At 53.7% G+C, this 16,046-nt stretch overlaps 1 protein-coding gene across 1 annotated transcript in view; it reads right to left on the bottom strand.

Moving 5' to 3' along the window:
- Window positions 1-23: 23 nt before the first annotated feature.
- Window positions 24-16,046, bottom strand: part of frem1b (Fras1 related extracellular matrix 1b) — a 36,273-nt gene continuing 20,250 nt past the window's right edge. Inside the window, exons 9-33 of the mRNA XM_089000156.1 lie at window positions 14,472-14,816; window positions 14,266-14,408; window positions 14,011-14,207; window positions 13,663-13,753; window positions 13,429-13,596; window positions 13,154-13,362; window positions 12,982-13,075; window positions 11,798-12,050; window positions 11,470-11,658; window positions 11,202-11,390; window positions 10,878-11,074; window positions 10,098-10,281; window positions 9,875-10,019; window positions 7,603-7,744; window positions 7,333-7,537; window positions 6,599-6,863; window positions 5,807-6,236; window positions 5,526-5,727; window positions 3,649-3,793; window positions 3,231-3,360; window positions 3,075-3,147; window positions 2,859-3,008; window positions 2,328-2,611; window positions 2,199-2,240; window positions 24-721 (exon numbers count right to left, since the gene is read on the bottom strand). Coding sequence (XP_088856282.1) covers window positions 416-721; window positions 2,199-2,240; window positions 2,328-2,611; window positions 2,859-3,008; window positions 3,075-3,147; window positions 3,231-3,360; window positions 3,649-3,793; window positions 5,526-5,727; window positions 5,807-6,236; window positions 6,599-6,863; window positions 7,333-7,537; window positions 7,603-7,744; window positions 9,875-10,019; window positions 10,098-10,281; window positions 10,878-11,074; window positions 11,202-11,390; window positions 11,470-11,658; window positions 11,798-12,050; window positions 12,982-13,075; window positions 13,154-13,362; window positions 13,429-13,596; window positions 13,663-13,753; window positions 14,011-14,207; window positions 14,266-14,408; window positions 14,472-14,816 — 4,778 coding nt within the window. The 3' untranslated portion in view covers window positions 24-415. The remainder of the gene's footprint in view (window positions 722-2,198; window positions 2,241-2,327; window positions 2,612-2,858; window positions 3,009-3,074; window positions 3,148-3,230; window positions 3,361-3,648; window positions 3,794-5,525; window positions 5,728-5,806; window positions 6,237-6,598; window positions 6,864-7,332; window positions 7,538-7,602; window positions 7,745-9,874; window positions 10,020-10,097; window positions 10,282-10,877; window positions 11,075-11,201; window positions 11,391-11,469; window positions 11,659-11,797; window positions 12,051-12,981; window positions 13,076-13,153; window positions 13,363-13,428; window positions 13,597-13,662; window positions 13,754-14,010; window positions 14,208-14,265; window positions 14,409-14,471; window positions 14,817-16,046) is intronic.

Raw genomic sequence — 16,046 nt, 5'->3', positions numbered from 1 at the left:
GATTATTATTATTATAATAATAATAATAATAATAATAATAATAATAATACATTTGATTTCTAAGCGCCTTTCAAAACTCTCAAGGTCACTCAACCCAGAAGTAACTCAAATAGATAGAAAGCTGGTATAAAAAATAGAGCAAAAAAGTCAGAACTTTTCAAGTGAGACTGATAGCCACCCAGCCATCCATCCACCTGCTATTCAGCTCGCCACCTGGCTATTTAGCTAGCCACTCAAATAGATAGAAAGCTAGCTAGCTTGCTAATACATAGATGATAGCCACGAGCAAGGCTCACGTGGACCGCATCCGGCACAGAATGTCCCTGGCCAAACAAAACACACAGTCGAAAGAAGACCTGTGTGAGATATGCTAAAGAAACTAGGCTAAGTGACATTTTTTTGTGTTGTTGTTCATTCAAACAACAGAGTATGTTTTATTTTCTAGATTAAAAAAAACAAGTATATTTACTTCAGCTATTGTATCAAGCGTATATGTGGCGCTGTATCTATTTAGTGGAAAGTCCCCGAGAACTTGGCAAGATGGCCACCTTTCATTCTTCTTAGCATTAGCGGCTACTTTCCTTGCCGGGCGACCAGGTCCACTTTGAAAATAGAGCGCCTCGCCGTCCACGGAGGTCCGACGCCGGCGTGCCGCTCGCCGCCTCCTCTCGGCCTGCGGGGCCTCGACCTCCTCCAAGCGCAGCGAAGTCAGACTGTGGAACTGATGGAGGACCCATTTGGATTGTGGACTACAGTGATACCTTGGCGTACGAACTTAATTGGTTCCCAGACAGAGTGTGTAAGGCCAACAATGTGTATCCCAAAAAATAATTTCCCATAGGAAACCATTCAAATTGAGAATAATCCGTTCCCAGGTCCCCATAAAACATAATTAACTACTAAATAAGCCTTAAAACTACACAAAATATACTTTATTTTATGTATAATAAATGTGCTATGGTATTATAATGAAATAAATAAACTACTGTATAATCAAGTGGTTTTATTGACCTTTGAGTTGGTTGTTGATGGCTTGATGGAATGGAGTGGCCGCTTTCAACAGCATTAAAGACTTGATGAGGAACGTAACCTTCTTCTTCCACCATCTTGAGGAATGATCCCTTGGAGGTGCTTTCTCTGCGATAATTTTACCTACATCTGTGTAAGCTCTCAGTCGTACAGGAGTGGTCCATCAATGAAAAGGTTTCTTCAACCGTCATCTGTACTTCTTTGAAGGTGTCGGACATTTCGCTTCTTATCCAAGTTTGCTGGCGAAGAAGCGGAATGTCCGACACCTTCAGAGAAGTACAGATGACGGCTTAAGAAACATTTTCATTGATAATTTTACCTAGTTCCTCATCAGTTGTGTTCTGTGTAGCTGGGTTGATAGCTTTTTGCATCAAGTGTACTACTTTGTGGAGCCTGATTGATGGGATATTTTAACCTTGCAGTCTACACTGCCTTTGAACTATCAAAGTTGAAATGAGTCCAAATGTCACTGTGTTTTCTATCCATTTTCTCACTGTCTGTCGTCTGCCTGTCTCTTTCATGTTTAAAACCCCCCCCCCCCTCCTCACTGCTGCGTTCTTGACCAATCACGTGGCTTTAACCGACGACTGGGGGCGGCGAATAGAGGACAAAAACAAGTCAGCTGCCATTTTGTTGTTAGAACGGTCTCGTTTGCGAATGACACATCACTCATTGTGGTGCTCCGTGTGTATCCCGAAAAATAGTTCGTATGCCAGGGTTAAATTTTCATCAATTTAACGTTCGTAAAGCTAAAAGTTGGTAACCCGAGGTATCACTGTATTCCGCTTGTTTTTGCTCTCGATTAGGGTTCCGATTATTGTTTGGGACCAGAATTTGGTTCTTGATTGATTTCACTTGTGGTTCGGGGTCTGATTTTGGTTTCAATTGCGACTCTGGGCAGTCTGGAGCTGTTCTCTTCTGTTTTTGTTTTGCTGTTGATCCATTGGGCCTTTTTCTTTCTGGTGGAGATTTGGTGTTGGAGCTGTGGCTCGTCTTCTGCTTTTGGTTCAGATTGTTGCCCTGTTAGGATTGTGGCTCTTTTTCCCGCTTTGTGTTTTTTCAGTCCAGATATAATTGTGGTTTTTCTTGGCTCTGGGATTTCCATTGAGATTCTGGTTCTAATCTTGGTTTTGGCGTCTTTGCTCGGGTTCCCGGTTCAGCTTTCTTACCGTCCAGACTTTCTGGTCGGGCTTCGGTCCCTCCGTCGGCACCTGTGGGCAGGGAAGACGCTTGTTCGCATCATCCCGATTTTCTCCCAAAAGGGTGGGGGGCGCCTTCCCCAAAGCGGTTTTACTCACCTGAAGTCCTCCGGCCTTCCCGGCGACGTCCTCGTCTGGGTGTTGTGGAGGCGCTTGGTCTTGCACTTCCTCCGGGTTGTCGTCATCGGCGCCCGCGAAGGGTCGGCGGTTCGGGACATCGCCTCGGGGAGGGTGTGTACTCTCCCCGTAAAACCTCTCCACTTCCGCATCCAAGACGGTGTCATCCTTCGCCGTGGGGGACGTGGCGACTGCCGGAGGAGACGTGACGACTGGCGACGGGGGAGGGGCCTTGGGTCTTTCCCCTTTGCTCAAATCGCAATGTCCTGAGAGAGACACCAATGTCCACGCTTATGTGCAGGACCAACAAAATGTTGATCCTACACCTAGCCGCTAGGACCCGTTCATCCTGTTCAACCAAAACCTTCCGAGGAACCTGATTCTTACGCGGTCACGTTTGTCCTCACTGCAAGACGGAGCGGAACTCTCTCCACCCTTGTGGTCGGTGACCGGAATAGGAATCAACGTGCCCAGAAAGCTTTTTCGCTTTGAAGGCTACGGACGCTACGTCACCTCCTCTGGGGTCGACGATCTCCACCCTGGCGGAGGTCGTCTGCCCCAAGACGGCGTTCTTGGGGTCCCGCAACGTGACGCTGAAGTTCTCGTCATTCTCTTCCAGGCCGTCGGCTTCCAGGAAGATGCTCCACGTTTTCAGGTCGACTCCTGCGATGTTACCAAGGACCATTTGCAGGCCACGCCCCCGCAAATGAAGACGGCATCCACCCTCACCTGGGTCAAACTGAATCAGTCCGGCTGTGCTGTGTGTGAAGTCTCGACCCGCTCTGGCGGTGCCGTCCCGGACCTGCCGGGAGTGGCCGAACGGTCAAAACGCTTCCCGTGACCCCTTTGGTGCGTCTGCGTGCAAGCGAGCGAGGCGGCCCCCACCTGGATGGCAACGTAGGCCGGGTCGGCGCTCTTCCCGCGCCGTCGGATCTGGACCTGAAGCGTTCCCGCCGTCTCGCAGATCCGGAAGCAGCTGGCCGACAGCTCGATTCGGGACCAGGTCAGGTCCAACCTGCGTCAAACACGGCACTCGATTGGCTCAGCGCGCGAGTAGCGGCTGGCGAGTATTAGCAAGGAAAGACGCCTGCCCCCCCCCCCCCACCCACCCGCCCTCCATTTTTTTTTTTCAGCCTTTTGGAAACAAATCCACATCCACAAGTTTACTCGTACCGAGACCCCAACCCACCACACCAAATCCGATCCAGATGAAATGTTTGGAAACTTCGACTCCTGGCAGTATAGCGGCGAGCGCTTAGCATATAACAAAGCGCACACCCAAAGGTGCCCGGCGGGACCTCACGTTTGCGGCAGGGCGGCGTTCCCCGCCGGGTCGCTCAGTCGGAACACGAAGTCGTCTTCCGTCACGTCGGCGTCGGCGGGCACCACAAAGATGAGCGAGCGGCGCTGAAGGTCTCGCTGCGTGAAGCGGCCCCGGACGTACGCCCCTGGAAGCCCGCGTGGAAGGAAGAGGACGGAAGCCGGGACTCTGCTTAATCGGGTCTCAAGTCCCATCAGGGAAACCTCAATCGCACTCACAATCAATCGGCACCCAAGTGGAAGAAATGTAGACTCGCGTCTTTGATTGACATTTTTTTCTGGTTCCCCAATGATCACATGTGAAAAAAAAAAAACAAAAAAAAAAAAAACTGGACACTTGTAAATATGGGTTGTTGCAATATATCTAAATGCATCTCTTGATTCTGCACTATGTACAGTCTTGTTTATAGAACGGTTTTTGCACATCTACATTTGCACAGTATACAGTTGACATTTTTATTTTGTTATGCTTAGAATATCTTGTTTTCTATCCTTTCACTCCCACCCCAACCCCATCCCTCTTCAATTGCTGCTGTGGACTGCAAATTTCCCCATTGCGGGACGAATAAAGGTATTCTGATTCTGATTCTGATTCCAACTCGTCTACAAATACCTCGGCTTACGAAGGCCTTGGCTAACGAACTTTTCGGCTTCCGAACGTTAAATTCACGAGAATTTAATCTTGGCACACAAACTATTTTTCGGGATACACACGGAGCGCCGCAATGAATGATGTGGCGTTCACGAACGAGCCCGTTCTAACAAGGAAATGGCATCTGACTTTTTTGTCCTGTATTCCCCGCCCCCAGCGGTTAAAGACACACTTAATTGGTCAAGAATTCAGCAGTTGGGGGTGGGTTTACAGAAACACAGAGCTGCAAATAAAATAGGTAGGGAGATGACAGAGAGAAAGTGAGAAAATGGATAGAAAACTTTATTGATAGTTCAAAGGCAGAGTGTTGACTGCAAGGTTAAAATATCCCATCAATTTGAAGAGAAAGGACAAGCTAGGGAATCAACTATTAATGCAGTTTCTAGTGTGTCTGCCTGCATCTGTTGCAATATGACAACTTCCAAGATGCACAACCCAGAGCTCCTAGAGACTCTTGAGGCAAAAAGCTATCGATCCAGCTAAATAGAACACAATTGATGAGGAACTAGGCAAAATTATCACAGAGAAAGCACGGCAACCTGGAAGTTCGTCATCCATTGATGATTTGAAGGCTAGCCACGGATGCTTCGAGAACTTTAAGTGTCGTCGTACAGGGATTCATAGTCTCATTTGTCATGGTGAGGCAGCCAGTTCTGACGACAAAGCTGCCAAAGCTTACAGGGAATCATTCTTCAAGATGGTGGAAGAAGAAGGCTACCTTCCTCATCAAGTGTTTCATGCTGATGAAAGCAGCCACTCCATTCCATCAAGCCATCATCGACCATCACAAAGGTCAATAAAATGACTTTATTATACAGTACAGATTATTTCGTTCATTACAACAGCATAGCACATTTATTATACATAAAATAAGGTCTATTTTGTGTAGTTTTAAAGCTTATTTAGTAGAAAATGATGTTTTATCTGGATCTGGGAACGGATTATTCTCATTTTAATTGTTTCCAACGGGAAATTAATGTTTGGGATACACACTTTTCGCCTTACACACTCTGTCAGGGAAACAATTACATTCGTAAGCCAACGTATCACTGTATACAGAAGATGCTGTTTGGACCAAGTGTGGCGCCACCAAACTGGCGTTCACCAATCTTTTTTTGCCGATTTTATGGTGACGGCTCGAGTTTTAAGCGGAAGATGTTTGGGTGTGCGTCTCGGGACCAGCTTCGAAATGGCGGCGGCCATCTTACCGGTGCGGCTATTCTCCAGGTGTCCGAAGCGCGGCGGCGTGACGACGGCGAACTGGAGCAGGTCGGGCGGACTGTGAGCGTCGAAGGCCCGCAGGTGCTCGGACGTGATCCGGATGGCCCGCCGACCGTCTCTCAGGCGGACCACCTCGCTGGGGCGCCGCAAGACCGTCAGGACGGGAGGCGACCGGTCCGCATGCTCCACCTCGGCGCAGGAACCGGAGGTCACGTCGAGATGAAAGGCGTCGGGCCTCGCTTTTGGCGGCGGCGCTCGGTTCGCTCACGTGGATGCGGAAGAGCGCCGGCTCGGTCGTCAGCCGCCCGTCTTTCAGGTAGCCGCGGTTGCGGCCGTCGCTGGGCAGGAAACGGAAGCTGTCGTTGAGGCGCCGGCCGCCGGGGTCGTCGTGCCGGTAAGCCAGCCGCCCCCCGTCCACGTCGGCCTGGGTGAAGACGGGCGCGCTACCGGCGCGGAGAGGAACGCCCTCCAGCAGCAGCCGCCCGAAGCGCGGCGCCTCGCTCAGCGTGAAGGTGAGCTCCGAGGGGGGCGCCGCCGCGTCGCCGAGCCGCAGGACCTCGGCGCCGACGGTCACCGCGCCGCCGTCGCGCACCCGCAGCCCCGCGTTGACCTCCAGCGTGGGCGGGACGCGGTCCGCCGCCTCGATGGACACCCGCAGCGTGCCGGCTTGCGACCGCTCGCCGTTGCTCACGACGAAGCTGCCGCGCAAAACGAGGTTGGCGGCCAGGAAAAAGTGCCGGCGACATATGGAGAGTGACCGTCAAACGGGCGTAGAAGATGCAATCTGGATCGGCGCCCCAGGCTCGGCGTCGGCGGCGCTTCGCTTGGCAACATCTGTCTGAGGCGGAGGCCGCGTTTGGCAACCTGGTTGTTGTCACGGCAACACACGCCACATTTTGGCGCCGGCGCGTTAGCGCTTTCGCCGCCAAAACGGCAGCCGCTCAGCCGGATGCCTTTGGTGCCGAGCGCGGCGAGCTGTCACTCTGCCGCCTTCGTTTCGCCACTTTGAAATGGCGTCGGGGGAAAGACTTTAAGAGGCGGGGCCTCGCGGGTGACTGACCTGAAGGCGTCGCTACGGTGCAGCGGCCCGTCGTCGTGCGTGTAGCAAACGCGCTGGGCGGCCACGTCCATCTGCGTGAAGGCGGCTAGCGGCACGCCGGGCCGGGCCGCCGCGTGCAGGAGGCCGCGGCGCGGCGCCGCCGTCACCGTGAAGACCAGTCGCTCGGGGCGCCCGCCGCCGTCGCCCGCCTGCAGGAAGTCGGTGCTCAGGACCGCCCGCTGGCCCGACGCCACCTGGACCACGCCCGTCCGCACCCAAATGTCACCTGGGGAAGCCGGGCGGGACGCTTAAATGGGCGGTAAAGCAAATGCAAGGGGGGGGGGGGGCGAGGCGAGGGGTCCGCGAGGAGCCAAACAAGGAAGCCAACGACAAGGCGGGCGAGGAAGCGCGCCAAAACAAAAGTCGGCAGCGTGTAAAAGGCATCGCGTGTGGCTCGTCAAGAACCAGGTCCTTCGGGGGGGGCGCCAGAAGGGTCCAGGTGGCGCCGAGGGTCTCGGGCGGCGGCCGCGTTCGCCCGACTGGCAAAGCGTGCTGGCACATCGCCGCCGTCTCATCTATTATTGACGGCGGCGACGTGCCAACACGCCGCGTTTGGCACAGTCGGCCGGCCTGCTGTCGGCTGGAGGGCCTTCGAGACCACCCAAAAAAAAAAGAATAGAAAGGGAGGACGCCGAAAGCAAGAAAACCAAAGGGGACATTAACGGGCCCCGCCCCTTCCCGTGCGTCACGCTGACCTTTGCGGGCGTCGCCGATGCTGATGGCGAAGGTGTGGGCGGAGCTTTGGTGCCGCAGGTCGCTGAGGCTGAAGCGGAAGCCGTCGTGAGCGGCCAAGGCCCCCCCGTCTGCGCCCCGGCGGGCCACGTAGCTCAGCCGGTTGGCGTCCACGTCGTCTTGGGTGAAGTTGACGCCGGCCGCCAGCTCCGTCAGGCCCGTCGGGCTCTGAAAATCGGGGCGACGCCGATCGTCAGGCGGTGGGCGGGGGGGGGTGAGCGCGTCGGGGTCACCTCCAGCTGCAGTCGTCCGAAGCGCGGCGCCGCGTGGAGCAGGTAGAAGACTTTCTCTGGCGGCGTGTCGGCGTCCTCGGCCTGGAGGACCACGGCCGAGAGCAGCCGGCGCTCGCCAGGCTCCGCCTCCGCGCCGGCGTTCCTGAAACAGGAACGTGAGCTTGACAGCAACAAAAGTAGTACGCGCCCGGTCGGGGGGCCAATCCCGCACACCTGCCCGTCTATCCATTAGCTATCTGGCTAGCTAGCTAGCTACGTAGCTGACTATCTATCTACCTAGCTGGCTATCCTTTTGCTATCTATTAGCTGGTTATCTATTAGCTAATTGGCTATCTAGCTAACTGTCTAGCTGGCTCACTATCAAGCTGGCTATCTATTAGCTGGCTAGCTAGCTAGCTTTCTATCTGAGTTACTTCCGGGTTGAGTGAACGCTGGCGCATGTGACTACCGCTGCTCACCCGCAGGAAAAGGGATCCTGTGACTGTAAAGTGACCTTGAGAGGTTTGAAAGGCGCATAGAAATGAAATGTATTATTATGACTAACTAGCTAGCTAGCTATCTATTAGCTATATGGCTAGCTATCTCTAACTGAATCAGCAATCATTAGCTATCTAACTGGCTGTTAGCTATCTATTAGCTGGCTACCTAGTTAGCTATCTTTTTGCTAGCTATTGGCTGTTAGCTATTTATTAGCTGGCTACATAACTAGCTATCTATTCGTGATCTAACTAGCTAGCTATCTATTTGCTATCTAATATTAGTTATCTATTAGTTAGCTACCCACTGTAAAGTGACCTTGAGAGTTTTGAAAGGCGCTTAGAAATGAAATGGATTCTTATTATGATTATTATTATTCTAAAAGGCCGCCGTCAATCAATTGAGATGGTTTCTCGCGATGGAAAAAGACGGCGCCGTTGACAAAATGGCCGCCGAGCTGCGACCATTTTGTCGAGCGAGGTGGAAGATTAGCATGACAGCAGGTTGCTCCCTCCCGGGGGGGCCGCGCTGGTGTCGGGGGGCTACACGACAAAGCGTCTGCCTGCGTCTTCACTCGGAAGTAAAAGGCGGCGGCGGCAGCGGGCGAGCGGCGACGGGCGAGGCCTTCGTCCTGCAGGAGGCGGCGACGAGCATCTGTCGCGCCTGGCGTTCCGTCGCGTTTGTTCCGCCTGCTCGCCCCGCCAGCGCCGGGCTCCGGAGGGGTTCGAGTGGGGCGACCCAGTCAAGGGTGCAAATTCCCAATCACTCATTCAAATGAAAACATTGTTTGAGCGCTCGCCCACTGGAGCAGAGCGACCCGCCACATGTCGCCCTCCGCGCCGCTAACCACCTTCTTCCGCATGGCAGCGCGGGCGCACTCCCTCTGTCATGTGACTCACGCCCAAAAAAATGCGAAAAATGGCGAGGACGCAGCCCCCCCCCCCCCCCCTAAAATAAAGACCCAACTGGCGCTTGCCAGCTGCAGTGGAAGTCAAGTGCAAGCTGTTTTTGCGCCAACCTGTTGCACACGCGCCCCTGGCGGCGGAGGAGTTCTATCTATTAGCTAGCTACCTAGCTGGCTATCTATTTGCTATCCATTTGCTCTCTATCAGCACATGTAGCTGGCTATTTATTAGCTGGATGGCTAGCTAGCTCGTTAGCTAACTGTCTAGCTGGCTATCTATTGGCTATCTGTCTTGCTCGCTAGTTATGTCTCTGGCTATTTATTAGCTATATGGCTATCTAGTTAGTTAACGCTCTATTGGGCTATATTAGCTATCTGTAATAATACATTTAATTTCTAAGCGCCTTTCAAAACTCTCAAGGTCACTTCACAGTCACAGGATCAGTTTTTCCGGAAGTAAAAATAAATAAATACAAGGCAAATAAAGACACAAATAAACAACCCAATGAATAAGTAACTAAACACATAAATAAATACATTGAATAAATTGAATTTAAAAAACAAATAAATAAATAATAGGTCAATAAACAACCCAATGAATAAATGACTCAACAAATACACAAATAACTAAATAAATATATAAATAACAAATAAATTTGCTATACAAGGTAAATAAACAGATAAACCACCCAATAAATAAATACATAAATAAATTGAATCAACAAAAAATAAAGAAATAAATAATAGGTAAATAAGTCAATAAACAGAGAAACAACCCAATGAATAAATGACTCAACAAATAAACACACAAATAAGTAAATACATATCAAAATCAATCAATCAATCAATCAATCTTGACAGGTGAAATGCCCCCAACCCGGATTTTGGTACCTGACGAGGCGCGGCGGGTGGTCATCGACGGGCAGCACGACGATGGCGGCGGTGGCGCTAAGCGAATGGACGCCGTCGGTCAGTCGCAGGGTCATTCGGTCCTCCAGCGTCTCCGAGTCGTCGTGCGCGTACCAAACGCGCAAGCCTGGACGCAAAACCTCGTCATTGTTTTGGGCACGCGAGTGGTTTTTTGGGGGGTGAGGTGGGATGGGGGTGCGCATACCCTGGCGCAGCTGTCGCAGGGTGAAGGACGACACGGCCACCAGCGCGGCGCTCGGGGTGCCGGCCTTCAGGTCGCCGTGCGCCGGCGCCGTCGTCAGGCTAAAGGTCAGCTCGTCCGCCGGCGCGTCCAGGTCGAAAGCGTCCAGGAGGGACGGGGTCAACTCCCGCGCGTCACCCTCCTTCACCTGAAAACAAACCGAGTTTGAATTTGACTTCCTCACCGTTGATTGAAAGTCGCTAGCTAGTTATCGATTGGCTAGCTATCTAGCTAGTTATGCATTGTCTAGCTATCTAGCTAGTTATCTATTAGCTAGTTATCTATTGGCTAGCTTTCTAGCTAGTTATCTATTGGCTAACTATCTAGCTAGTTGTCTATTAGCTAGCTATGTATCTATTGGCTGGCTATCTAGCTAGTTATCTATTCGCTAACTATCTATCTAGTTATCTATTGGCTAGCTATCTAGCTAGTTGTCTATTGGCTAGCTAGCTATCTATTGGCTAGCTTTCTAGCTAGTTATCTATCGGCTAACTATCTAGCTAGTTACCTATTGGCTAGCTAGCTAGTTATCTATTGGATAGCTATCTAGCTAGTTATCTATTAGCTAGCTAATAGCTATCTAGCTAGCTCATAGATAACTAACTCGATAGCTCACCAAAAGTGTGACTGTGACTGAAGTGAGTCTTGAGAGTTTTGAAGAGCGCTTGTAAATGAATATTATTATTATTATTATTATTATTATAAGTCACAAGGGGGCGGGGCCTCGACGGCGGCGTGACCTACGGTAAAGTTGGCCAGGTGTAGCGACGGCTTCTCGTCATTGGTGGGCTTGATGTCGACGCGGAGGTGGGCGGGGCTTGAGTGGTGCAGGCCGTCACTCACGCTGATCAGCAATTGGTCCATCGTGGGCTCCGCCCCTTGGTGCTCTGATTGGACGTAGTTGATGAAACCCGCCGCCGCTTCGTCCAACTTGAACGAATCTGCACGGGACGTCACGCGTATGCAAATGAGCCACCGCCACCGGTCGCCGCCCGCTTTTCCATTAGGCAAAAGTGGGCGAGACATGGCGCGGCCTTCGACTGGCTCGCCGCTCGCCCGCTTCTTGACCTATGGGCACTCCCGCGTTGCTCTTCTCGTATCCTGGTCTGGGTTGAACGTTTTCCAGGAAGCCGTACAGAGGTTTGGCGTCCAGGTGAAAGGTCAACTCGGCCGCGGGGGTGTCGGGGTCCCAGGCCCCCAAGACCCCCCCGCACAGACACGCCCGTGAGCCCTCGTCCACCGCCAACGTGGACCCTCCTGATGTGCGACCGGCGCGCAAACACAGACACATTTGGAGAAACACACACGTGCACGCGCACACCGACGTGAAACCCACCCAGGACGACGCCGGGAACTTTGTTGTTGACAGGAAGTAGCGTGACGTTGAGGTCGTACACAGGAAGTGCGCCGTGCAGCGGGACGGGTGGGGCGTCGCCGCGGCAACATCCGTCCATTCCGGCCGCGTCGCCGTCCGAGATGATGAGCGTGATGACGTCGTAGGCGGGCGCCGGCCCGATCTCGCCGCCTGGAAACGCCCACAGACTTAGCTTAGCATCCTCGGTCAAGGTTAGCGTGCTAGCTGAGCAACATTAGCCGTATTTCGCGTATCAAGGGCGTCGGCCCGGCATCGTGAGCACCAAAGCGACGGCGTGGCGACACCTCACCCGTGTGCGCGTAGAACACGTGACCCTGCAGGAAGTCCTCCTGCGAGAACTTGTCCACGGCGAGCCCACCCCGCCGCAGCTCCCCGCCGGCGGGCCGCCGCGCCAACATGTAGCTTAGCTTAGCGTCCTCGCTGTCGCGGTCGGTGGCCAGCAGGTGGTCGGCCGTCAGCTGGACGCGCCCGCCCTCCGGGCAACGCAGTTCGCCGCGCAGGCCCGCGCCCAACTGGGGGGGCTCGTCATTCACCGGCACCACCTGAGAGGGGTCAGGGGGGCGGAGCCAAAGGCCGCCTGGATTGAATTTGGGGGCGGGGGGACAACCCGTGTCGACGTACAGTCATACCTTGCCTTATGAACTTATTTGGTTCCCAGACTGTGTGTGTAAGGTGAAAAGTGTGTATCCCAAAAATTAATCTCCCATTAGGAAACCATTACAATGAGAATAATTCGTTCCCAGGATCCCATAAAACATCATTTTCTACTAAATAAGCCCTAAAACTAGACAAAATACACCTTATTTCACCATTTTGAGGAATGATTCCTTGTAAGCTTTGGCAGCTTTCTCGTCAGAACTGGCTGCCTCACCATGACAAATGACACTATGAATCCCTGTACGACGACGCTTAAAGTAAAGCTAGCCTTGAAATCATCAATGGATGACGAACTTCCAGGTTGCCTCTTGACGATATCTGATTGAAGTTGCCGTGCTTTCTCTGCTATACTTTTACCTAGTTCCTCATCAATTGTGTTCTGTTCAGCTGGGTTGATAGCTTTTTGCATCAGGGTGTACAGATGGCTTGTGCGGGTTACTGGTGGAGCCTGATTAATGGGATATTTTCACCTTGCAGTCTACACTCTGCCTTTGAACTATCAAAGTTGAAACGAGTCCAAATTTCACTGTTTTCCATCCATTTTCCCCCCCCCCCCCCTCACTGCTGCGTTCTTGACCAATCACATGCGGCTTCAACCGAAGACTGGGGGCAGTGAATAGAGGACCAAAATGAGTCGGCTGCCATTTTCTTGTTAGGAGAACGGACTCGTTTGCGAACGACACATCACTCATTGTGGCGCTCCGTGTGTATCCCGAAAAATAGTTTGTCTGCCAAGGCACAATTTTCATCAATTTAACGTTCGTAAACCAAAAAGTTCGTAAGCCAAGGTGTTTGTAAACCGAGGTATCACCGTACGTGAATCTGCAGGTCCAGCGGGACAGCGTTGACTCCGTCCGTCACACGAAAGCCCACGTCGTCCTCGGTGGTCTCCGAGTCGTCGTGGACGTACCTGTTAAACAGGGGATGCCTTGTAAAAAAAAAAAAAAAAAAAGGGCGTCGTCTCACAGGAGAGGGGGCGGGGCCTCACCTGACGGCGAGTCCTCTGAGATCGGCGAGCGTGAAAGCATCACCGGATCGCAGGACGCGCCCTCGCAGCTCCAGACGCCCGCGGCGCGCCGGGCGCTCCAGGACCACCTTGAGGTCCGGCTCGCGGGTGTCGCGGTCGCGTACCAGCACGTGCTCGTCCGTCACGAACGCCGCGCCGCCTTCCTCCGCCCGCAGGAGATTGCCGAAAGCCTGCGAGCGCCCGCGACCCGCCGGTTAACGACCGATGCTGCAAACGGCGGCGAACGGCGACGACACCTCAGGCGGACGGTCGTCGACGGGCGTGACGGTGATGTTGAAGTCCAGGTCGGTCACGGCGCCGCCGCGCCGGTCGCTAACGGAGAAAACGAAGCGGACGGCGAGCGGGTCGGGTCCGATGTCCTCCAGAGGGGGCATGTAGGCCACCTTCAAGTGGTCCACCGCGTGCTAACCAAAAGGAACAAGAGGGCGGGGTCAGCACCCAGGCCCGGCGTCACCATCTTGCCGACCCACCTGCGTGAAGGACTTGAGCGCCGGCGCCGTCGGGTCCCGCCTCAGGGCGGCGGCGCCGTCCACCAAGAAAAGACGACCGGCGTCCATCAAGCTGTGGCCAAAGCAAACCATCACTTATTCTTACTATTTTTTCCTCTCTTCACTTATTTTTATTGATTTAGCGCTCTAGCTATCTATCTAGCAAGCTAGCTACCTAGCTATCTTTTTTGCCATCTATTTGCTATCTATTAATAAGAATAAGAATAAGAATACATTGTTTATATGCGCCTTTCAAAACTCTCACTCCAGTTGCAGCGTTAGCTTGTTGCCTTGACACGGCGGAGGTTTGCGCTTTTGAGGCGCCCTCACCCGGGATGTTGGGGGCTGTGGCAGGGCCGGGTGACGGTGTAGGTGAGGTCGCCCCGCGGGTGTTCGCCGTGGGTGAAGTGGAGGTGCGCGCGGGTGACGAAGGCCACTTGGGTCTCTTTCAGCGTCAGGCGGCGCGCGGCGCCGTCCGATTCCGCCGGCAGCTCGTCCTCCACCGGGAACACCACCACCGACGCCGTCTGCGTCCACGCCAGCTAGCTCAGACGCACGCCCTCACCCGAACCCGCCCTCACTTACGTAAGCCTGCGATTGGTTGGGGGGCACGTGGGCGTCGGCCAGCGTCACGTCGAAGGCGTCCTCGAAGATTTCCTCCCCCGAGTGTCGGTAGAAGATCAGGCCTGCAGTCAAGTCGCGCTGCAGGAAGGACGTGACCGGCTGGCCTGGAACGGCAGGCGGGGTTGCAAAAACGCGCACACCCGCGCAAAAGCCACACCGGAGCTCACCGGGGTGGCGCGGGTCGGCCTCGGAGACCAGACGTCCGGCCCTCGGGGGGACGTCCACCTTGAAGAGGATGCGGGCGTCGTCCGAGTCCACGTCGGAGGCCAGGAGGTGGGCGGGGCCGAGCCGGAGAGCCCCGCCCTCCGCCACCTCCAGCGCCACGTTGTTGACCAGGAAAGGGGGCGTGTCGTCGCGCGGCAGGATGTTGATGGGGAACTTGTGGCGGGCGCTGTGGCGCCCGTCGCTGATGCGGAACACCACGTGGTCGCGCGGGCTCTCGTCGCCCGAGTGCTCGTACGCCACGTCGCCCTGGCGCAGGTCGCCCGCCCCGAAGGCAAACGCCGCCGCCCCTGAGGAGACGCACACGTACGACGCTCAACACATCCAGCCCAGTTTTGGACTCTCGTTCCCGCTGTGTCTTTGCGCTCGAAAAACACACCACTTAATCATAATCAGAATCATAATAATCATCCATTTGATTTCTAAGCGCCTTTCAAAACTCTCAAGGTCACTTCACAGTCACAGGATAAGTTTGTCTGTGGGTGAGCAGTGACAGCCACGCGCCCAAGAGTTCACTCAACCCGGAATAACTCATAGCTAGAAAGTTAGCTAGCTAGCTAATAGATAACTAGCTACCTAGTTATATAGCAAAGAGATAGCAAATAGATAGTTATCTAGGTAGCCAGCGAGCTAGTTAGATAGCAAACAGATAGCTGGCAAGGTAGGCAGCTAGCTAGTTAGATAGTGAATAGATAGCAAATAGATACCTAGCTAGGTAGCCAGCCTTTCAAAACTCTCAAGGTCAATTTACAGTCACAAGATACGTTTTTCTGTGGGTGAGCAGCGGCAGCCACACGTGCCAGCGCTCAACTCGGAAGTAAATCAAATAGATAGAAAGCTAGCTAGCTAATACACAGCTAGCTAGGTAGCCATCTAGCTAGCTAATAGATAGCAAATAGCTAGCTAGTTAGCTAGCCAGCTAGATAGCTCGATGGCTAGCTATATCAGTCAGTAAATATTGTCATATTGTCCGTTTAGTTGACATTTGATAGTTGAACATAACCCATTTGTGGCGCTTCGCATCGCCCCACCTAGCTCTAAGCTAGCCGCAGGCAAACATTGTGTTGTTTTACTTTTGTGCAATTTGGAGTTTGCCAGCTCGGCGAGTTGGCGACAAAACACCCCAGCGATTTTTTGCCAAAAAAAAAAACCCAAAAAACATGTTACTGGCTGACACCCCTGGCACGTCGTGAATGGCTAACGCTATGGCTAACAGCCCGCGCTTTGGCACTTTGATTCAATTAGCGAGCGCGGACGCGACGAGGTGGCGCGAGGGCGTCCGTCCCGGCGGCCGCCCGCGTGCCAGCACAGAAGGCCCGGGTCAGGCGACAGATTGAGAGACGAGCGGTCGCCATCCGCTCGCTCATTAGCGGCGCCACTGAGGGGACGCGGGCGGCCGGTCCGCGCAGAGGACCCCGCGCTAATTAGGCCCGAAGGTGGCGTCGGGCGCGGCGGGACGGGCACGCCGCCATTTGGCTGAAGGCGTCGAGTGCGCACACTGGGACGCCGCGTCCGTCCGT

This window comes from Hippocampus bargibanti, linkage group LG07 (assembly GCF_051943395.1).
Source record: "Hippocampus bargibanti isolate YZ-2025 linkage group LG07, ASM5194339v1, whole genome shotgun sequence".
NCBI classification, from domain to species: domain Eukaryota; kingdom Metazoa; phylum Chordata; class Actinopteri; order Syngnathiformes; family Syngnathidae; genus Hippocampus; species Hippocampus bargibanti.
This window is presented reverse-complemented; position numbering and strand designations above follow the sequence as displayed.